General features: G+C 38.7%; 1 protein-coding gene across 4 annotated transcripts in view; it reads left to right on the forward strand.

Annotated features, from left to right (window-relative positions):
- Positions 1-13,349, forward strand: part of fndc1 (fibronectin type III domain containing 1) — a 33,688-nt gene extending 20,339 nt beyond the window's left edge. For all 4 annotated transcript variants that reach the window (XM_034144085.1, XM_034144086.1, XM_034144087.1 and 1 more), the window contains 8 exons: positions 151-288; positions 4,470-4,706; positions 7,296-7,404; positions 10,142-10,221; positions 10,538-10,567; positions 11,056-11,217; positions 11,317-11,439; positions 12,619-13,349. In XM_034144085.1, coding sequence (XP_033999976.1) covers positions 151-288; positions 4,470-4,706; positions 7,296-7,404; positions 10,142-10,221; positions 10,538-10,567; positions 11,056-11,217; positions 11,317-11,439; positions 12,619-12,734 — 995 coding nt within the window. In that variant the 3' untranslated portion in view covers positions 12,735-13,349. The remainder of the gene's footprint in view (positions 1-150; positions 289-4,469; positions 4,707-7,295; positions 7,405-10,141; positions 10,222-10,537; positions 10,568-11,055; positions 11,218-11,316; positions 11,440-12,618) is intronic.
- Positions 13,350-24,019: the final 10,670 nt, after the last annotated feature.

The following is a 24,019-nucleotide window of genomic DNA, read 5'->3' on the forward strand; positions in this document are numbered from 1 at the left end:
CTGTCCACTAATCAATTTGACACTCTTATTCCGTAGATCATGGTACCAATTAGGGAGGATTAATGAAACACAGCAGCAGGTTATTGAGTTAGGATGTAAATAATTGAAATCTTCTTTGATTAAAAGCTTACTAACATGTGTTGTTGCCAGATGAGTTTCTTGTCCAGACCACCCTGCCGTCCACAACAACAACCACCACAGAGATCCCCACTCCAGAGCCAGACACCAGACCATCGAACCATGGCCCGTCGTCAGAGTTTGACCTCAGCGGGAAGAAGAGATTCACAGGTACTTGAACACAGAAACCACAGTGTTACTCTAACACAAATGCACTTAAAGGTCCCCTATTATACTGTTTTTCATCAATATATTATAGGTCTCAGATATATATAAAACATGTCTCTGAAGTGTTTGGCTCGAAATACCAACAGATCATGCATGGTAGCATCCCATAATCCCCTCTGTTTCAGCCCTGTTTCAAAAGTGCTGATTCTGGGTCTGTTACTTTAGATGAAAATAAGGAGCCACTCCCCACGCCCCTCTGAGAGATATTTGGTTAAAAAGAACACACTGGTGCTCTAGGAGGAGATTCAGGTGATAAGGTGGGTGGGGGGGTTACCTTGGTTGGTGATTGGCTAATGGTTACACAAGCCAAAAAACGTTATGACATCATAAAGTGGCCAAAATCTGATCGGGTCATTTTCAGACAGGTTTTTATATAAATGGATCAGGACAAAAAGTGAGCAAATCTTTTTTCCTGAAACTTTCAGAATCTCTTTTCACAGAGGGGGCACATGTTTATGTATAAAAGACATGAAAAAGTGGATTTTGCATAATAGGTGACCTTTAACTCACTAGCTTTTCGTTACACAATTTTAACATACTGTAATCTCTTCCAGAGTTTAGCTTTGAGTCTCTCCTGCAGCTCGAGTCTCATATTTCAGGTTAAACATCATATTTCCAATCTTTTTAAAGGACTTTCATCTCCCTCAGACAGATATACAGCTAATGTGTGAAAAGCAACAGAGATTATACTTTTCTCTTAGTTTCTCTATACTTAAGCTTTGAGAATGTGGTTTGTAAACACATTTTTATTAGGCATATTGGATCGCCTTTATGAAAAAAAACTCATCAATTAGAAAACAAATATATACTTTCGTCTGATGTTTGAAAACCGTCCTCTTCTAAAATATACCTTTTTATGTTTACTGTCAAAGCCAGAGAAAGGCACATATTATCTTCACCGGAAGGCACGATAAATAACATTTGCCTCTTGCTAGGAAAGTTAAAGAGAACATGATTTAGCATGTATACTTGGCTTCTGAGCACTCCATGTTTTTGGTGTCCCTGTTTGGGACTGGTTTGATGAATGTGTGGCTGTGCTGTAAATAATGATGGCTGATGGGAGTTCTGTCTTGTTTCTTTGGGGAGGAATAAAAATGAATCTCTATCTTGGCTTTCTTGGAATTACCTCATAAATCTAGGGCCCTCTAAGACTTCACAGTATCCATCGGCCAAAAAAAAGGAAACACTTAAATGTAGCATGAGTTATTTTTCTCATTCATATCATAATGTAGCTAAATGCAGCTATAGTAAAGCACTAAATCACTGATCTGTGAAATATATATATATATGAAAATCAACATCAATGAGAATGGAAAAGGGGAATAAGTGTATCCATCTAGTTGATTTTAATGGGTCGCTTCCATCTGTAATTGGATCATATCATAGAGTTCACGGAGAACACATTGCTCAGGGTGTAGAGACGTGATCTCAGTCAACTTTGGCCACATGCTTTCCTTTTACTGTTCCTATGTGCTTATTTTGGCGTCTCATAATCACCTCACCTAGTTGCACAAACAGAACACATTATTCTCTTGACAGATAAAAAAACAGCCTCTACATGACTTCAACCTCATAAAAACAACTTAATGTCAGAGGTCCTTTCAATAATGCGTTGTTTAATGACGGTACTTTTTGTGATGTTATCATCTTTTGGAATAACAATTGTGAAGACATTGTATCAGACTTGAATATTACAAGCATTTACAGACAAATACTTGTAAGTACTCAATGTTTAGCTTCTGAAGATTTAGTTCTATTCAGTTAGACCATGATCAGTTATAAGGGATATACAGTTAATACAGTTTGAGACTGTTTTAGGAATAAACCTGTCTTTTACTATATTGTTAAAGTGGACCTATCATGCTATATTTGGATAATATAGTGTAGGACCATACCTATATAAGGCATATTTATACTTTTTTTTTTTCAAAATACCAAACAGATCATGCATTTTAGCCATGCCTCATTTCGCTCAATTTGACATTTTTATCTCTGTTTTTGCAACGGCTGATTCTGTGAGAACAGCACCACCTACAGGCCTGGCATATGTACTACAGCGTCTCCAGCGCTTTCGAACGGCAATGGCCGTGGCTGTCTCCTCCTGATTGGTGGAGTTGGCCCAATAGCCGTAGCGTCACTGTCCTGACGTCAGGACAGTGTTCAAATCTGGATCAGTTTTTATCAGATCCGTTGCAGCCCCTTTTTTAGAGATTTGGGTATAGAGGAAAATAGAGAGGGTTGTGTTTTCTGACACTTGGTGAGTTCCCTGGAACACCGGGGACACATATTCATGTATAAAAGACGTACAAAAGTGCATTTTGCATGATAGGTCCCCTTTAAGTTAGCCGTAGCCTAGCAATAGCTAAAATATAAAGAGTTCTGTCAACATGTGTCAAAAAAAAACTGCAGAAACCTAATATTGCACATACGCATATTGGGATCTGTAAAGAGACAGATTACAAAAGCAATGTTCAAAATAAACACAGCGAAAGCCAATATATTGGGACTTTTATTACTTAGCAAGTGTCAAAAGCACTGGATGCTACACTTCCCATAATGCAACTCAAGCCAAGATGAATGAAAGATGAAGCATGAGTTTTAAGACGTAACAAAAATCTTTCCAAAGTCTTTACAGATTGTGTGTAACTTCCCATGGGAGCAATTTGACTTTGAGATATAAAGTAGTCGGAGTGTCAAATATTGCACCTATTAGAGCCAATTCTAATAAAAAACTATCGCTGTAATTTAGTGCCATTAGTTGCCATGCTAGTCTAACAATGTGGATAAAACTGAGTAATTGCTTTAGTATTATCCATTGACAATTTGATGCAGTTTGTCAGTGTTATATTGATCCATTGGGACACGAACATGGCGTACCCTGGGCACCATCTATCTTGGTAAACAACGGCTCTCTTGTGATCACCTCACAGCGCCATCTGAAAACTATTACTCTTCCTGAGATAAAAACAGGCATTGGAAATCATAAAAGTTAGGGGTGCTGACCTCAGCACAGAGAGAAGGCTTTTTTGGCTCGATGTGGAGACATCCTCTTCCCTATTTATTAGTTTCATATATTCTAGCTTCACATTCAGCAGTCAGCCAGTCGACTGACACGCTTTGCATTAACTGTTTGACTGAGACTTCCCTTTTGTTTCGTTATCTGTCCAGGGATAGTTTGGATGAATCTAGCCTCAGGCAAAACGTGGGACAAAAAGTACAAACTAATAATTATTAGCAGTTGCTTGAACCTGCCTTACAGTAAGATCCAGATGGATGGAGTTTGCCACATGACGACCAGGACATTTAGACTTTGAAAATACTTCCTTATGCCTTACTGATATTAGAGTTGACACTATGTGAACTCTCCGAATACTGTTTCCCAGTGTCATTTGATCCACGTCTGGCTCGCAGTGTTTTGGATTGCGTCTTTCAACAAGCAGAAGAGGACAGACAGAAGGACAAATGAACAGAGCATCTGGATCTTCTGTGTGCCTGAGCCAGTGCTGATCCTGGACATGTGGATGCTGTACTGAAATGCAGCCTTACAAGCCTCTGTGACACATACATCTGCTCACCTTGATGACAGATCAATAACATAAGCCATATGATTGTATACACACACAGTAAGAGCTAGTGACAGCCTAAACCCACAGAGCCTCACAGACTGTGTTGATGAGTTGATACTGACACATGTTGGACTCTTGGCCTGCGCAGAGGGCCAATCATTTTGGGAGGTGGGAGCGACTCCAGTCAGACTAGGAATTGTGGGATATCTGAAGTATTCACAGCTGTAGGTCCAGCTGGCATTTTAAGAGTTGAAAACAACAGAAAGTGACACAATGGGGAGGAGAGAAAACAAAGCAAAGATAGCTGGGCAACTATGCCAACTTCTTTTAAAAATGACTACAAATAAACCACAAATAACATTGAAACTAGAAGGGTGTTTTGAAGTGCAGACCTCCGCCCACGCTCTCAGTGTTAATTAAAGTGAAAAGTAATGTCCTTGGCCCTTCTACACCATTCCACCAAGTTTCATTGAAACCATCCGGGTGTTTTTCAGTAATAAATTGCCAAAACAATAAAATAAATACCTTCTCTTCTGCATCACTTTTTCTTTCCCTCAGCTCCTTATGTGAACTACATCCGGAAGGACCCTTCTTCTCCTTGCTCCTTGACTGAGGCTCTGGAGTTTCTTCAGGTTGACGTCCTAGAAGATCTGATACAAAAGGACAGCCTGAAAGCCAATCAGAAGCAACCTCCCAAAGACAAGCCTCGCAACTTCACAGTGGTCGCCATGGAGGGCTGTCACTCATTCATCATCCTGGACTGGGGCCGCCCACTGAAGGACGATATGGTGTCAGGTGAGACCAATAGGCAAAGTATGAAATGTTTTTTGACCTGTGTATTTATTCAATCAAAAATCTGTTACATATAATCAGACCTTAGTTAAATGTATTTCCCTACTGTGATTTTTGGCCCAAACTATCCATAGTCAAGTTTCCATCCAGATGTAGCACACCTTTTTAAATCAGATATCCTGGGAAAAACCGCAAAACAAAACAAAATGTTGCATAAAAAAAGAGCTTCAGTGATAAAAACATGAAAAGACATGATGCAAATATGGCATTTATGTTTGTCTTATGTCTTTATTAGAGAAACGAAACAGCTCACACATATCTGATTATTTTGTCCGCCACTATTTGTCAGCTTTTCATCTGTGGTTCAGGATTAGCCTTAAACATGTAGCCACCATCCCTCCTGACCCTCCTGAGATTTTAAGAACTCACTCCAGCAGTTTATTGTGCATAAATCATGAGAACAGACTGCATTGAACACATGCTATAGGGCTCTTCAGCTCCTGCAGAGAGTCTCAGGGAAAACCGAAATTCCTTTTACCTAGAAAGTGACACATGAGGGAAAAACAGACGGAGAGTTGAGATAAGAGCATACTGTATGAGACGTGGTGACTGTCGAGGCAGCCGTCTGGCCAGAGAGAGAGGTAGTATGTTTTCTTTGGCAGGGAAACAAGCTCCCAGTCATACTGTGGGCTGGTCCATCTACTGATGTGTAAAACAGATAGTACTCTCTCCTGTCTACAGTGTTTTCTTTCCATCTGTTGTCCTTGAAGTTCCCTATTCTGGCACACTATCTTGACACTTAATTTTTGCACTTAAGTTGTCTGGACATGTCTGCACCTTCCACTGATTTCTCCCATTTCAAAAACCTACTTTGGTTGATCTTACATGCCATGCTACCTTCCAAAAAAACGCATTTCCTTTGATGTGTTGTGAAGCTTATACTGATTCTCTGCTGATATCAAAGATATCAAAGGTAGTTGTCCAAAACACAGAGAGCTTCTAACTTGTGGATTTCATACAGTATCGTAGTACTGCAAAGACATTTTCCGGTACACACACATATGCAGGTACAGTTCACACATGCAGATACGATCACAAGGTGCTGTTTTAGTTATGAGGGCTGGTTTTCTCTGCCATGTCTTACAAGTTATGGGTCACGGCTTTCAAAACAAGTGGATGGAAACAGCTGTTAGCAAAGTGAACTCAAGAGATGAAGGGACATTAGGCACAACAAGTTTTAACGTTAACCCAACTTCTGGTTCCATTTACTGATGCATTAAGGACCTTTTATTTAAGGATGTGGGCAAAACACATCATCCACTGGTTATTATAAGTGTTGCGTTCGGCTCAAAGGACCTGCTCCTTTGGAATAATTGAATACACTTATACCAAAAGGAGAAAAATACTAGGCAAGTGTCTACATCCTACTATATCAAACTTCAGTTTAACAGTGTAGAATGGAGAAGGAATGAAAAACCCAAAAGAAGAAAAACAAAGTAGCTAGTGTTTCCCCTCCTCTCCTGTCAACAGACAGCTGTGTTGGTGCGGCTCCAGTCAAAATAGAAACTCGGATTCAGAAGTCCAATAGAAACAGAGGGTAGTTTGATGTGCGGCAGAGTTGCTCTCCATACTTTTAAAGTGAGTGATCGAGTGCCTCGTGACCTGAGGTTGCTTACCGGATTCTAAGGATCAGTCTGCGTGACTGAGGAGAAGAAAACAGACGGCAGGTTGGAGGACGGTCAGCAGACGTTTAAGAAAATGCAACGGCTGCAGTTTTCTCTGTTTAATATATGGGGGACCACCTACTCTTTACGCATAAAGTAAATGTTGATACTTTATAAATAGCAAAGGTCATGTGAGTCCAAGGTTGGTAAAGCAGAAAGGCTGCTGGGTTTGTTACTTTTGGACCGAGGCAGGCGAGCCCTTTCAAGGTTATCTTTATTGTCCCACTCGGGGACATTTATTTTGCAGCCAGGCTTCACATATATAAAGGGAATACCAAAAGACAGCATAAAAACAGCTTGTAACTTAACAAAATAACAGCTGCTTCCTGATGTTTTCAAGCACACTGCCTTTTTTGCCTTGCTTCCCAACATGCTGTGCCTTTCCAAAGTTATTATTGATCCCAATAAAAATCTCCAGGTTTTGATCCAACAAAAGAATGTATGGGATCATCCACGGTCTGGAAAATGCTATCATATTCGCAGGAGAATATTGCATCTGTATTTGATTGTTTGGGAATCGTGGTTACTCCAGGCAAAGTTCACAATAAATGCCAAAAAGAATAGGTAATAAATATCTATTCCTGACAAGTTCCAAAAAACAACACTAAGAAGAAAAAGTGAGGCAGTGTAAGAATCACTAGAAAAATACCTTTTTAAAAAACAGATTGTTGTACTGCTAGCTTCATATTTACCTTATTGACATTTTACGGTATCGTCTGTCTCATCCAACTTTTGGTTAAATAAGATTTAAAGTCTCAAAATGTCAAAGTATTCATCTCTTATTGAACTTTATCTTATTGTTTTGTGTTATGTCGGACAGCAACAGCTAAAGATATCCGCCCTTTTTTTCGTTCATTATTCCCCACAGGCTACATGGTGTACAGTGCTTCATATGACGACGTCCTCAACAATAGATGGTCCTCTAACCCCTCCAGTGGGACACACCTGGCTGTGGAGAACCTCAAACCTAACTCCAGGTATAACACATTACCACCTGCTGTGTGTTTACATCAATGTGTACGCATGCATACAACACACACATGCTCGTTTCGGGGTTGATTTCAGGTTCAGTGATTCCCAGTATCATCGCACACATGGGAGTCATAGAAAAAGAGAATCTGATTTACAAACAAAGATTTGTTATGTTGAAACATGGCTTACTCAGAACTGCATGTAATGTTTCCTAAGCCTCAGGTGCAGGTGTTTGGCTCTGTTTATAAATGCCGTCATGACATAGTGCGCAAAACGTGCGTGTTTGTCTGGATGTTTCTTTTGTTTCATGTGCACATGCATACGTGTCTGTTGGTATTGTTCCATTGTGTTGGTTGGATGCTTAGACTGCAATGCTTGTGTGAGACATCATAAATCCCTCATAGTGAACTAAATCAGTTTGGCTAAACGGAGGCAGGTCAAGAAACACATTTGAATGTGCCCCAAAATGTGACATGCTGTAAAACTCCTAGAAACTTCTGGCTAACGTAAATATAGCGCACTTTATATCTGACACTTTCACAAGGATACAGTCACCTCGGTCTGCTTCAGTTATTAGAGTGTGTTTTCAGAACCCTGTCTTACGAGACATGGGTTGCGGTTTTCAAAAATGAATGCATGGAAAACGCTCTTAGCATGTGGACCCGAGAGAGGAAGGGAGAGTTCTTTGCCTAAAAACCTTTTTGTTGTTCCACTTCAAGGGTACGGTTTAATAGTACTCCAGCTTTTCAGCAAGTTTGATCGAATTACATGGGACTAAAGGATCAGTTTAGTCATAATTGAGCCAATGTGTGATACAAGTAAAATCATGTAAATCGTTTCCTACCTTACACAAAAAATGTGTTGTCTGAAAATGAATTTCAGATGTGTGGGTTCATCAGGGATAAATTATCCTTTTGAGCAGTGCAGGCACAAATCGGCTCAAGGTGTTATTATAGGTGTCATTTTGTGGACCTTCAGAACCCAAACACCTGCTGCTGAACCCAAACAGAGCTGTGGGCATTAGGTAAAGTTTTCCTAGAATCTGCACAGAGGGATTCCCTCCCTGGCAACCAGTTTGTATTCAGGATAGTGCGTCTCCCTTGGTTACGTTTGATCCCGGGATGGTTTATGTGACAGGGTTGGCATTTCCCATGCTGCAGGCTTCTTCTGGTTGCCAGAACAACAGAGTACTCAAGTCCTAAACACACATGTGTATGTACACAAACATGTGGACACGTTTATTGGTATCCACAAGTTTTCCTGATAAAAAAACGGATAAATTGAATGAATTACAAAGCATTTTCAAATTTAAAATGTAATCCAATGTGATGATCCTAAACTCATACTTTCTGATCTTTCTGGAGATGCCTGTTTTGAATTACTTTTACTAGTTGAATTCATTTGTCAAAGGCAAATATTTAATTATTTCATCTTGTGTGAACATTTGCTGCTTTGTCTAACATGATATTAATCATGATTGATTCTCTTCATTGTTGGTTGAACAAACATTTGACTGGGTCACATTGGACTACAGGAAAAAGTGATTTTTCACTGGATCAGATTATTCTGTAAAGAAAATAATTGCAACCCTAATAGTCTTACTATTTCTTCTGCTGCATTCAGGTCTCTTGCAAAAGGGAGATAAATAGAAATAGGATTTGTTGTGAATTTGAAACATCTCTGCTGGTTTTTCCCTACTTTTGAAACATATGAGTTTCAGTAAATGCATTAGAAAAATTGAGTTTATAATCGATAGTTCACTAGTGTCTGAGGAGCATGTCATTTGGCCAGTTGCATAGATTTCCATCTGATAAGAAGACAAGAAGAGATGCTCTAAATGAAAGTAAGAGCTATCTATATTGAACATATAAAATAGCTAGCTTGCCTCCTTCTGTTTTTACATTCTCACTCATATTTTTCTCTTTTTTTACCTTCTCCAATTTCTTCTCCAATATATACTTTCATTACATCATCTCTCTGCAGCTGCCGTCTCTCTCCCTCTCTGGTGATATATATTTTGGTCATTGTCGCCACGTGGCTCTGGTGATTGGATCCAGGCCTGGTGGCTGCATGTGGTGAAGGATTTCGGCCAGGGATTGACAGACCATGAACTTACTGTATGCGACCTTGCAGACTGGGGGCAAAGCACATATGCGCACAATACTGCATTAATGAACACATGCTTGCACGTCAGCCAACTTCAGTGGAAAAGTTAGCAAATTCTCAAAGTTGTCACTGGTGTTGTCGTTTTTAGACGATTTATTAGTTCCTCCACCACCCGGAGACAAAGTGAGCTCACTACCATATTAAAGCTCTGTGAGAAATCTAACTAATCCTGTCTTTCCAACTCATCCCTGTTATACATTCTCACTCAGCATATTTATCCCACTGCTTTACTTTTTCCACATCTTCACTTTTTCTTTCTTTCATTCGTGTCCTCTGTCCTCCTATCTGCTAATGTCCTTAATCGTCTAGATGTCTCCTTTTCCCCTCTACGCCCTTCCCTCCACCCTAATCCCTCCATTCTCCCTTCAACACGAGCCAAATAGCCATTTTATTGTGCTGCGCTCACTTTGGATTCGTATGAATATAAAACAGACTACTCTTAAATCAGCCTGAAGCATGCCCAGTCATCTGCTATGGTCTTTAAAATGTTCCTCACCTTCACCCAGTCACAACAACACTGATGGAAAAACACTTTAACTACTAAATGTCTTATTATATCCTTGTGTTTCCATTCAGGTACTACTTCAAAGTGCGGGCCAAGAACGTGTTTGGTTTGGGACCTGTGAGCCATACACTCACCTATGTCACAGAATCAGGTGTGTATCCTGTCAACGCCTGCTAAAGTAAACTTTTAGACGCCTCATTTACTCCACCGTCACTCGCTAGATTTTTTCTGCTGTACTTGAGACATCCTGTTGGACGGCAGCATGCAACGAAAATGTCACGGTGACGTTCATGGCATTGAAATACAAGATATTTAAATATAAAACCATCCCTGGCGTAAAAGCACACTACCAGATGTACGCTGTGCATTATGGGGTTTTCATTTTTCAAATCAGGAGAATGCATTAAACCTGCAGCGCTGCCTCTGTGCTTTTCCTCCCTGTGAAATGATCACATTTTTTCTTTCAGACGATCCTCTTCTCATCGAAAGACCACCTGGTAAGTGCATACACCGACTGCACCTCATTCATTTAACTTCTGCAAGTCAGCTGAAGGTTTCAAAGAGGGAAGCATACTTCAGTTTGAATTGTAATCCACTTCTGATCTGTAGCAGTCCTGTGATTGCTACTGTGTGAGGCAATCAATCATTATTTTTTCTTTGTAATGTACTTTTTATTGGCATTTAGTGTCAAACAGCGTCGCAACATATTGTACATTGCATCTTTACATGCATGACATAAATCTGTTCATAGTTCTTTTTAGCAATATACACATGATGACACAAAAAGCCCATATGAGAAAGACATAAAGAAAATTCTTAATTAGCCAGAATGATGTATAGGCCGACTTAAGCTTATTGCTGATACTTTTTACAGTGTATATGTTGGCCAATATGTATTTGTTTCTAATCGATATCAGTTTCTCCATAGCTCCAGCATGTCTTTTCACAACATACATATTTCAATGCCACAACATCTGCTCCTCAGGCGGAGAACCAATCTGGATCCCTTTCAGCTTCAAGTTTAACTCCGCCCACAGCAGCTGTAAGGGCAGCCAGTATGTAAAGCGGACATGGTACAGGAAGTTTGTGGGCGTGGTCTTGTGTAATTCTCTCCGATATAAGATCTTCATGGGGGATGGTCTGAGAGGTAAAGTATAAATTAACTTCTGCTTGAAAAAACAGTTCAAATCGATGGTTTTCCCATCAAAGAAATACTAAATATGATACTCGCTTTTCCCCCCCGCAGAACCATTTTACAGTATAGGAGACACTTTTGGCCAGGGGGAGGACCATTGCCAGTTTGTGGACTCCTACAGGGATGGGAGGACGGGTCCAGCTTACCTCTCAAATAATCTGCCCTCAGCACAAGGTAAACAAGTTGCAGATTTCTGGCATTGATATTCAGACCTAAGCTATTAGCTTTCTCTCATGCAGTCTGGCTCTTTATGGACCAGCTGCATTGATGTTATCAGAATACTGTTGCAGAGTCGTTTTAAATGAATACTTGTTCAAGAATCTACCAGTTTTGCTTGTTTTAGCCTAAATCTCATATGCTTTTCATTACCGTAGACCATTTGCCTAATTAAACCTTAACTTTGTAAATGAATGCCATTACTTGTTGGCTATCTGTGGTTCCAGGTCATATCAGTACACAGGGGAAATACATGAAACTTGCTCGGGTTAAGTTATCCATCAACTTGTTTATTTTTAAGTTTTATTTTTCTATAAAAGTTAGATAACATTAGTGCGGTTTTATGATTGAAAGTAGCTGGTGTTGTGAAACACTTTTGATGTGTTTGACATCCAGATCACTCTGGATGAACCTTTCCAATGCAAGAAAAGAACAAATCCACCATATCATCTTCAACCACTTGATTACAGATTTCCAATTAAAATACCTCATGCGTGTTCTTTGAAACTGAGTTTTAATGATGTAGAAGTTCTGTGTATTGGCTTTTATTTAGAAATGAAGGCTGTTCCAATTCTCTATTTTTCAACAAAGCCAGGGAAATACTTAAATGTTTGACGTCTGCGAATATTATCTGATTTTCTATCCCTAGGACTGATTATCAAGCCTAGTGCAGGGGTCACAATTATATAGTTTCATTGAAAACCAAAAAAAGCTCAGTTATCTTCCTAGAAATGATAGGCACTGTAGTTTATTTTAATCAGCAATTGATTCTAATTTGGAACACAAGTGAGTATTTACAGCAGTAGGATGTCTGTATATGGGAGTGACTCTTAATGCCTACAGTATGTTCGTTATACGGAACAGGTCCCACAATGCAACAGTGCAACACATTGACTTGTTTTTAATCGTTTTTGGACATCAGTGATGGTCTACAGCACATAGGAATCATTTTCATCAGTCATGGATACACAGACAATCCAATGATTTCAGCTGTGAGAGGCCCTGGGAGACTGTAGAGTTGACATGATGTCAAGCAAATACATAACTAAGAAATTGCTAACAGTGATGATTAATGATGATTACATCCAGACATGCTGAATTCAAGTCTCGTGTAAATATAATTTCTCTCTTTTGCAGGATATTACCGCGCCTACAGACAGCAGCCAGTTTCATTTGGAGTCATTGGCCGACGCACAGCCCATCCATTTGTGGGCTGGTATGAATGCGGGGTGCCCATCCCCGGGAAGTGGTAACACAGGGGGAGACGTTGTTACCGAGGGCAACCCTTCTGCATCCTGCTGCAGGCTCTTACCTTCACTGGTCTTGCCTTTAAAACAGACTTTTGCCTGCCACAATGAAATTACACCACTATGAATTTATCCCAGCTTCACAGAAAGAGAATATAGTAAACGACCCAATGTATATCATTACAATGCACTTTTTATATAAAGCAGTTTGTATATGAGGGAAAAAATAAGCATGTGTGCTATTGCTACGTATAACTCTTCTTAAAGTGTCATTGTATTATTCCCAACCATCCCCAAAGACATGTCCTCACCCAGTGTTATTTATCTCATCAATAACGCACACGCACCGTCAAACCAGTGACATTGGACCAAAGCACAAGCTGCAAAGTAAACTGTAAGAACGGGCACTTAAAGGTGTGTATAGGTCTGTTCATTTTCTATTGTGAGATTTGTATTTCATAACGTAACAGCTTCTGACTTTTTGTTTGTTTGTTTGTGTTCTTAATCCATCATACTGTGTTTTTTTCCCTGTTACACATTTTTGGTATTCACCAGAATTCATTAAAAGTTACTGTGTAAGTTTTGTATGTATACGGACCATGAATAAAAGACCAAATATTTGCTCAGGAACTGTGAGAGATTGAATAAAAGTGCTATTAAAACCACAGCCATCCAAAAACATGAATCACATCATATTCTCCCGCTGCCACATTCTTCTTTAGCTAAAGCTCCAACAGTATACTTAAATCAACCTAATGGAAAATTGGAGGGAAACTTTGATCCATCTGGCACAGCAACTGTTAAAATAAAACACAAAACTAAACGTATTGAACCGAAGCAGGTGAGGGGGAAATAGAGAGGTTTATTGGCTCAAGCATGTGAGCAAATGGGGAAGAAACCATGTGGACGGTTTTAACAAACACAACCCATAAATATCCACATTTGCCTTGGATTGCTTTTGTACCATAAATCTATTTGGTTTGAAATCAGTGATAAATAGTTACAAAGTACATATTCTCAAGTACATTTCTTCAGTATATACATTTTATTTAATAATTGTGTATTGAAAAGTATACAACTATGTTATGAGTACATAACATCCATTTTATTTTAAACGAAAATACAATATTTTTGTTCTAATATTAAATACAATATTTTAGGATTATTAATACTATAAATGCACTTTAATGCATTTAACTGTTGTAGTTGGTCAAGGTGGAGCTAATTTAAATGAACGTAATGTATTATATTTTAATATTATAGCATCTTTCTTGTGTAATGTAACCTTTAACTGTTAATATGAAGGGAGGTCAAAAGTATTGGTATAAAGCTGCAGAAAATGTAAATACTTGTTAAATGTATAACATTCCTCCAGTTTTTTTTAAATATTTTTTAATCTTTATTTTTTTAATGCAATATTTTTACTTGGAATGGAGTATTTCACCACTGCTTCATTTCTTATATTACTCCGGTAAAGGTTATGAATACTTCTCCAATATTGCTGAAATAGGACTCACATCTGCGGTGTTAGAGTTGGAGAGGCCTACAGGACACATTTGTAGAAGATTTGTAGATCATTAGTGCCTTTTTGATCCTTGAAACGGAGTATTAATCGAATTACCTGACGGATGAGTTCAAATATTTCTTCCAAAGTTGCTAACTTCCGATAAAATCTTTTACAGGGAATACACTTTCATTTTCATGCCCAAAACCAATTATCGAGGTCCGGTTTTATTATGTTGTTCGAATTAAACTCCATCTGTGTAAAATAACAGAGTAAAAAAAGGAAAACGTTTCATAAGTGGGTCAGCTCAAGAAACCAGGTGGAAACTATTTCACAGATGAATATTAACAAATGGAGAGGTCTGGGTGGCATGTGTTGCAAATTATTCAGTATTGCAGTTATGAGATTTGGATTCATTCTCAAGATTGATTGCTCTTTCCGTAAAGCCCAACGGCAGAACTGGCGCTGCCCTTTTCACTGCTGGACTAAAACTGATTGCAACTGTCAGATTTCTTTTAGAAAAAGTTGATGATATCCAGTAGCAGCAAGGCTACTCAATTTCAACACATGCAACACAACTCCGTCATATAGCAAGTTACGTATCACTTTTAATAATCCCCATCATTCCTCCAGGAGTAGAATAGGATCTTTATAACACACAAAGGTTGAGCGTCATGCTATACATCCATCACTGTGACACCTTCACTTACTCAGCCAAGAATAGCTGAAGAAATGCAGAAATCTCCCAAAACATTCCCATTACATTAAGCAGAGTTGATTCAGCTCTCACTTACCTTACTTGAACTCTGCAGAGTTTCAAAGGTCTGACCGGCACTCCTTTATCAGGCGCTAGTTTGTTGAGGTTGGCTCTGATGTACAAAAGCAGTCCGATTTGAAAGACATTGAATTATGATTGAGTTTTGAGAGAGCATGACATATTTTCCCTTGGCAGTGAAAGAGAGATAATAATTGTTTTGAAGTGATTTGTCAACACTTTGGTGGAAGGTGTCATATATCAAGTGTATTTTCCAGGTATGCTGAGTGTGGATGAAAGCCTCTGTTGCTTGTGTTGTCGGTGAGGGGATGAAATATTTTCATTGGCTGCATGTTGCCTTGAGTTGACCACAATATGGAAATGTATTTCAATGCATTATGGGGAATCCCAATCTGAAAGTACATGAAAGAAATGGGGGGAAAAGAGGAGAGGAGACAAGAACAAACACACTTCTAAACATGCGTACATGAAGGCTACCACATCTGTTACAGCCTAAAGTTGCAGTTAAACTCGTATGTGTGCTTGTGTGTATCTCGTTCAGAAATGATGACTGCTGAAAAATAGATAAACTATAACCAATATAACACGAGTTCCAAAGCTACAAGCTGAAAAAACATGAATGTGGTCCAGGATTTTAACTCTGCACCACTGCAAGGAAATCGTTTTTGGAAAGACCTGAAACGCATAAGTTAGAGCATGTGATTCTGAAACCCCTAGCTGTGGCATTTTAACAGCCTATTCATCAAAATAAGTTAAAAAACCTTTGCTTCAAACAAGAGTTCTGACCCAACAACAAGTCTGGATGTCACACATGTCATCACAGACAGTAAGAGACAAAACACACAGAAGGGGTTCTTACTTTATAGCTTTGACTTTTAATTACGACATAAAGACTGCCAAACAAACTGAAAACAACTAAGAGAAAGTGCAGAACGAGGTGTCGAAATATAGGAATTAATGAGCCATCTTTTTTTTTTTCCAACCATGAAATGATACAAGAGGAGGACAGGGTGAAGCTCTGTACAACCCTCTGCTGAACAAGACATTATTCGGTGACCAAAATGTTCAAATGAACCTTCACAAACTGAAAACAAAGTGTCAAAATCCCGAACAACGCAAGTTACGTTATGTTGAGGCAGAAATTCTCTAGAAATGATTTATCTTGAGGAGGTTATTATGGGTAATCGCTCAGTTTGAGTGTGGAGTCAACGCTTTAGCAAACTGATTCATTGATAGAACTTCCGACTGCAGGTAGAAAGAAGAGAAACATAATACAAAACAAAGAATGCTTGTGAACATTTGCTCACAAGTAGCATGTAGAAAGGTAGGTTGGTTATTATACTCGATTATTAATGGCTGTAGCTGCTCTACTCCCCAGTGAGGCTAATACTGATAAAAGGCTATTGAAGACCACAATCACATCATGTATCTGCTGGAATCTGTGCTCATCTAGGCAGGCTGGTCCTCACACACACACACACACACACACACACACACACACACACACACACACACACACACACACACACACACACACACACACACACACACACACACACACACACACACACACACACACACACACACACACACCACTTTAATGAACAGAGTTTGGCTAATCAAATGTAGGATCACTGATAGTCGTTTTCTCTTCTCATTAAGAATTGTCCTCATTTTTCAGCATTGACAATTGGATCATGAACTGGATTGTGATTGCAACTCCTTTGATCAACAAGCCAAAAGCTGACATCAGAAGACAGGAGGATGAAATAGTGAGCGCGACCAATATCCACAGTGTACACATACTGTAAACAAAAACCAAGACATCCATCTGTGATGACACGGCAATAACACATCATATGTCAGCTATTTTCCAGCGTGTGTCACATGTTCTGTAATAGTTTTCAGTCAAGGTCTGTGCACAGAGCAAACTGCAGATCTTTTATATAAAAAGAGGGCAAAAGGCCACGCTAGCTTGATTGAGTCCAGGCTCAGCTGACTTTCCACACGTGGATCTTACATTAAAATGCAGCTACTTTTCAAACCGGCTGCTGAAAGCCAGACAACTACTCCTTGCTTTAATGTATTGATCAAGAGAAAGCTTAATTCTATACATTTGAATATACTACAGAATTGATTATTTACAGCAACATTACATATCTTATAGAAACATGCGTGGCTGTAAAAGAATGCAGGTTTCCACATGCTGAGTTTTTTTTTGTTTCTTTTTGATAGAAGTGGGTCACATGCTGGAAAAAGTTAGACTTCATTCTAGAGAGCTGAAATCATCGCACACAGAATCAGTTGAAGGTTGAAGGGGGAAAAGTACAAGAGAGTGGAAAAAGGGTGAGAAGCAGACACTCAAAGTCAAGAATTGAACAAGCAACGTCATGTTTTATTTCCATTCTCTATGTTCAGAACTTAGATAAGCTTAAGTTTAGATAAGATAAGCTATGTGATACTTAACAGATGGGGAAAGTGTTTTCTTTGTATTCATCTATTTTAACAATACTGTAAGTGAGGGATATGTGCAAAAATAATTAATTAATTTTATCGTATTTGGAAAACGTTTTAGTTAAAAGAGTCCAATTTCTAGTCTTACCGAGCTGTTTTGTTTGAAATAAATCTGACTTTTTTGGTTTAAGAAAATACTAATCGTGATAGACAAGAAGATCGTAAGGCCCCTAGATGATACAGTTTAATCTGTGTAATAATAGTTTAAACAATATTACATGTATTGGAAGAGAAATCATACTGGCAAGAGAGAGGATGTGCAGAGAGTCCAGGGGGAATATTGAGTATCGTTAGCGGTATCAGTCACAATGACAGGAGCCATGAACAACAGAGACCGAAAAACAGCTTGTCCCTCTGAACAAGCTTTTCATGAAAAAAAAGTTTAATGAAAATTACAGATCTGGGATTTCCTAATTGCTCAGAGACCTAATATTTACTGAACTCCAAGATTACATAACAGGCCGGCTGCAGTGACAGATCACCGGTTTCTTTTTTTGGATGAAAGTCGGGGCTCTGTTTTGATCGCTACTCTGAGCTCATTGTAACAGTCTGTAATGAACTCAGCCTTACAATTATATCATGCTTCAGGCATGCCCATAGGTCACGCATTAACCTAAGGAACTCTGCAGGGGGATTTAAAATGTGAGCATAGAGGAGTCAAAGACCTCACTGTATCATTTCCTATCGTGATATATTTCAGAGGTAATTACATTATATGGTGACAGGGAGTTTAGAGATATGGTTTCAAGTTGTTTTATATATATATAAACAGTGAAGCAGTCGTTGGAAGTGAACTTCATAGATCCATCCAACAATGCTTTAATACAGGCCTATGTGTCAAAAAGGAAAATAAAATAAGTAAAAGCTAATACATGAGATTATAAAACATAAAATAGAGAAAGTTAAAATATATGGCTGAAATAAAACTTGAAGCAAGTAATATAAGTTTGTAGCAGATGGTACTTCAAATGGAATACGAACAGGAATCTAGAAAGTGTAAAAGCATAATGAGAATACATGTGTACAATGAGAGAAACAGTATCTATTAAATACATATAAATGTCATTCATTTAAATTCAGCTCCTATTAACCAGGAAATGTTGCCAATATTCATTCAACTTTAAACAGCCATGTCGTATAATGTTTCCGTTGTTAGACCTAAATCTTAGACAGTCGAATAACGATATTTTCTTAAGTTAAACTAATTTCATGGTAATCAGGTCAGGAAAAGTCCTGCGGCAATTCTGTCATCAGCTAAATAAATGTAATGATCTGGATGTTAAAATGACTTCACGTGATGGAAACAAACCTGGAAAAACAGAGAGGGTTTTCTCGGGGTGAGCATGGGTTTCACTTTCACTTAAGCATTGACGTTAATTGCTTCTGACCTTCCTCTGTGACTGTGTGTGGGGTCTGAGGTGCATTAACATGTCCCTGGTGTCATTATATGCATTGACACGTATGCACGCTGCTCATGCACTGCACTTGTGTCAATACATGCAGCACACTTCATGACACTTTAGTTTACAGTTTTACAGGAGTAAATCTTTCCTCATCCAGCAGCTTTTAGAGAAAATTCTCTTTTATTGGCTCATAATCCACAAAGATAGGGAGATAGGATTATGGGTAATTGTTCCCATGGCTTTTGTTGGCTTAGCTAACTAAAACATTGTGTCCGCTTATATAGATCTGATACAAAGGCTGAGAAAGAGCTGTGGTGTCTTTACAGTCTCTGTTTCACTCCTAATGAAGTCAATGTTAGACACTGTGATCGATTAATGAGGCTCCAAACCTCCTGACTGCCAGGATTTAGAGAGAGGCCCTAAAGATCTATTTAGTTTCTTCTGTCTTGGATTCTTTGGAAAGCCTCAGAAGAATGATGCAGTTTTACCACAGGATTTGTTCCCTTACTTTGAGCGGACGATGACAGAGTTAACGTCTTGTAAATAAATCTGTGAGCTATTGAGAAGCTGACTGAAAGGGAAACATTGTTTAGTCTTCAGGACTCATGAGGCGAGTAATTAAAAGAAGCTATGGGAAATGGAAGTTACTTTAACAGGCAGACTCTTTGAAAAGTAGAATATGAAGTGCTTGATGCCTTGAAAGTCCCGACGGCTGTCTTTCAACAAATTACGTCACATTCAATGAAATACATAATAGCAGATATATTTCACTTTGATACAACTTATACTGTCTTGTTTTTGGAATCATGTCATTTCCTTAAAATGGAGTCCTGGGATCATAAGAAGTCTTACAACGCGAGAAACACAAGCAGTCAGAAGTTCAGACAGTTTGAAACAAAGCCCCACATTAACCAAAATTATACTGGAGAGAAAACACAGTTCACGTTGTGCAATCTTTATCCAAACTATCTGTTGTAAACATCCATCACAGTTTACAGAAACACTTCCCTGGTACAAATTGGTCTTTATTTTCATAAAGCAGTTACTCTGTTATCACAGCAGATACAAATGACAAGAATAAGATCTATGTGCTGTATACTGTTTATTGTACTAATCTATAATTTAATTTAATCAGAATTATCTGGAGAGGATAAGGAAATATGTGCAATCACTGATTTAAAAATGTTGTCTTACATAGTATTTAACAAAATGTCTTTTTTTAAATGTATATAATTTGTTCATACTTTTTCTGTCAGGCTTGGTTTTATGGATAATGAACTGGAGAATACTTTGCTCGGTTTTAAAAGAATGACATGAAAACAGTGACATTTTGGGGGATACGCTTATACCCCTTTTTTGCCAAGCATTTATATTGATATCCCTCTTGATATCTGTCAAATATAAAGCTTAAATTACCTTAAAGATAAATAAATACTGGAAGAAGGGGAAAACAGCTAGCCTGACTGTCGAACCTGACCAGCCCTTCTAAAGCTTATTTGATTAAAATAATTTAAATTTGTTTAACTGGTTCTACAAAATACAACTTACATCTAAAGTATAGTCTGTATAAAACATTCCTTAAAAATGTGTATCATGCTTTTAAATGCTAAACAGCGGGGTTTAAAGTAAATTGTTACCCCTAAGGCTAAACATTTATTTAGCATGTTTTTTAATAAAAGCTAACTAACATTACAATATCCTGCTTTCTGATACTGAGCTCATCTCATGTTGTGTGGCTTAGTTACACTTCACATTAAGGCTCAGTAAATGACCTCCACTGCTCTTGTCAAATGCCAGGTTGCTCAAATGTTCTATTACTTCATTATTATCCTCCAACTCAGCGGCAGATATAAATACGTCATCGGAAAAGTCCATGCCAGTGGCAGCCAAGGCCAGGAGCCACTTTTCTTGATAATCAAAACACAACGTTGGCAGGGGTATCCACTACTGACAGGTTTATTGTTATGGACGTCATTATTTCTCCATGTTATCTTTCCAATACGATAGCCCCTATTGTTGAGTTCAAAAATATGATTTCATAATCAGTGAGGGTAGTTTAATATTAACAATGCTCTAAATGGACTTTAATCACCCCCAAACACTCACAAACATCCCATTAGGAGTGCGCCATATAGAGGCAAGTGCACATCTGGCACGGACATTTGTTGTAGCTGAATTTAATTTGTTACTCATGTGTTTCTCATCTCACATTTACACTTTCACACCGCAGAGTTGTTAGACTTATTAAAGAAATAGTTCAACTTTTTGGAGAAATATGCTCCATTTGCTTTAAAGATTAGATTAGAAGATCGATACCACTATCATATATCAAAATATATGATATCAAGTATTAGAGCCTGGAGAGGTCAGCGTAGCTTAATGTAACATAACGTTTAGTGAGCAGAGCAAAACTGTGACCGCCTAACTGTTAACATGCTTTTACACATCTGTTTTATACCAATTAAACAAACAATATCGAAGCTAAGCTGAGCTAAACTAAGCTAAGCTAAGCTAAGCTAAGCGTTAAGCTAGTTGCATCCTGATGACTACAGCTATTAAGTCTATAAGTTATGTATTGTTACTAAAGCCAGCTTGAGGAACCTGTTAGCGTTATGTGAAATGAATCTGAGTTCAATGGTGCAAACAGCCAGGTATTTGGATGCTGTGTTGGTGTGTTGCTATCGTTACCTAATGAGAAGATAAAATATGAACCAGTACATTTAGTTTTAAAAGTTATCAAACTCAAGATACTGCATAGTTATCTATACTCCTGTGAAGCAAGATTTGGCTTTTCTGGAAAGTTACCAAGGCATAAATCATTTCTCCTCTGTCTGGAGACCAACACAGAGCTCTCATTGACTTAAATGAGGAGGTTGGCTTTTTTTAAAGCAGCATTAATGACTCATGTCTAAGCCAAAGCCTGTAATACACTGTTCATTTGCTACTAAAACATTTATAACATTAGGTAATTTGATGGGATGTTACATCAAATATCGTGCATTCAGTAAAACAGCGTGAAGTCATCAGAAAGGTTTAAATTGTAAACACACAATAAAAGAAGGACAGGATTGATGTGTAACGTAAAGCAGACATGTCTCTGCATGTGAGTATGGAAAGTGTTTTGGTTTATTATGCCTCTCTCTCCTTTTCCTTTATTGACCTGAGAAAAGCTGACAAGATGACTTATTCCTCTTCGCCATGTGTTGGATTATGTGCGTTACTCTGTTGGAATTTATCTCCATATGTCTCCGGGCTATTGAATCAGTCTTCTAGCTGCTGTGGTCCCTCAAAGTCAATCAGCCTTGCCCTGACGTTTGAGTGGGGGGGAAAATAATTATTAGCATTTGTTTAAACCTGTGAGAGCTCCACATACTTAAACCAGGATCACTGAGATGGTGTCGGCAGGTCGACAGCCAAAAGGTGTGCTAAATCGATGTTTTCATGCCACATTGTATTGTCCTACATGTCAAAACTAATCTGGTGCTCCACGCAAGTTTAAACAAATGAGAAGAATTGTTTGCAAACGCTGCTTGACCACCGCTAGCCTTAGGCTCTGTGAATGAAACATTTTGCTCTCATTTTTCTTTGAGGTTTGCCTCCTTTTCCATGAGTCTTTTGTACTCACTCCCGCCCTGTCTGACTTTTTGGGGTCGTAAATGTTACACGCTTGTGCCAGTGGCTGAGGAGACAGAGAAACAGAGAGCACAACAACACAAAACATCTGGATTCACAGTCGGTAGCTTTTAAAGACGTAAGCAGTCTGGTCCTTGTGCTTATGATAGACGTTGTTACTTATCATTTTACTGTCATTTGGAAGCTCTTACGGGACAAGATTTATGTATGCATAGAGGGACAGTAACAGATGTGGAAATAAAAGAAACACAAGTACTTCCGTGTGTGCAGGCATACGCTGCAAACAGATGCGACACAAACACAATTGACACAAACAAAAAAGCACAAGCACATTCAATCATGATTGAAGTCGACTCAAGGAATGGAAATGATGCTTGGTGAAGACATCATAGTTGCCTGATGTCTTTTTAAATATGTAACTGGGATTAAAGATATTAATTGCTTTGCTCCGTTCTTGTTTAAGGCACCAAACACATGTCCCCTTTTCCCCCTGAAATCCAGCTAAGGTGACCAGACCTGAAACCCAAATCTGACTGCGATAAACAGTGGCCAACCGGATGTCATGTGACAAGGAACAGCCAATCAAAGTTGTAGGATATATTTCTTTCTTCTGTAAATATCAGTCTAATGGTGGAAAAGTTGATTTAGTGCAGGGATACCCAGAGCTTTACAAACAATGTTTTTATACAGAGTTAAAAAAAACAACACCTTGAAGAAAATTAGCTCTAAACTTGCGTTTTATGGTAGGTTATAAAAGCATGGCCTCAATGATACGATTGGTTGGTTGTGGTCGCATTGCAACAGGCATTTGGCCCAATGTTGAAAATAAGGAGCTGGAAACCTAAAGTCACCCCTTGCATATTACAGGCGTTAAAAGATGCAGCATGTGTCCCAGAACCAGATCATTTTAAATATGTGGCTTTTTTTAAATAAATAAATAACATCACATCTTGAAAAGGCATCTCATACGAAAGAGAAGTCATACATGGAAACTTTAGAGCGCAGTTTCCCAAAGAGCTTCCAAGGCAATATTGTGACTTATTGTTAATCACTACGCAAAAACAAAAAAAAAAGACTTCCTTGACAGTGGAGTCAGGAGATGTTGTGAACGAGCAGGCCCCGCTCTTCTCAGGCTGATTGGCTAAGTCCCACCGCTCTGGATGGAAAAGTCGCATCACAACAGGAGCTGGCTGGCTGCAGACAGGAGACAGCCAACAACAGAAGCTCATGGGCGGGACAAAAGTGGAACGACAGGACGCTTATGGAGGTTGTCGGTACTGTATAGTGGCTAGGTTGTGTTCTGCATGTTTGAATGTATGTTTAGTAACTGTCAGGCGGGAAACTTTAAGAATGTGAGTGCTGATTAATAACAATCTGCACTTATCAATATTTTTAGTAGCAATGGCGCAATGTGTCACATGACAAGTGTTGCGTGTAGTTACAAACTAACAGAGAATAATAA

Source organism: Trematomus bernacchii, unplaced genomic scaffold (genome assembly GCF_902827165.1).
Source record: "Trematomus bernacchii unplaced genomic scaffold, fTreBer1.1, whole genome shotgun sequence".
NCBI classification, from domain to species: domain Eukaryota; kingdom Metazoa; phylum Chordata; class Actinopteri; order Perciformes; family Nototheniidae; genus Trematomus; species Trematomus bernacchii.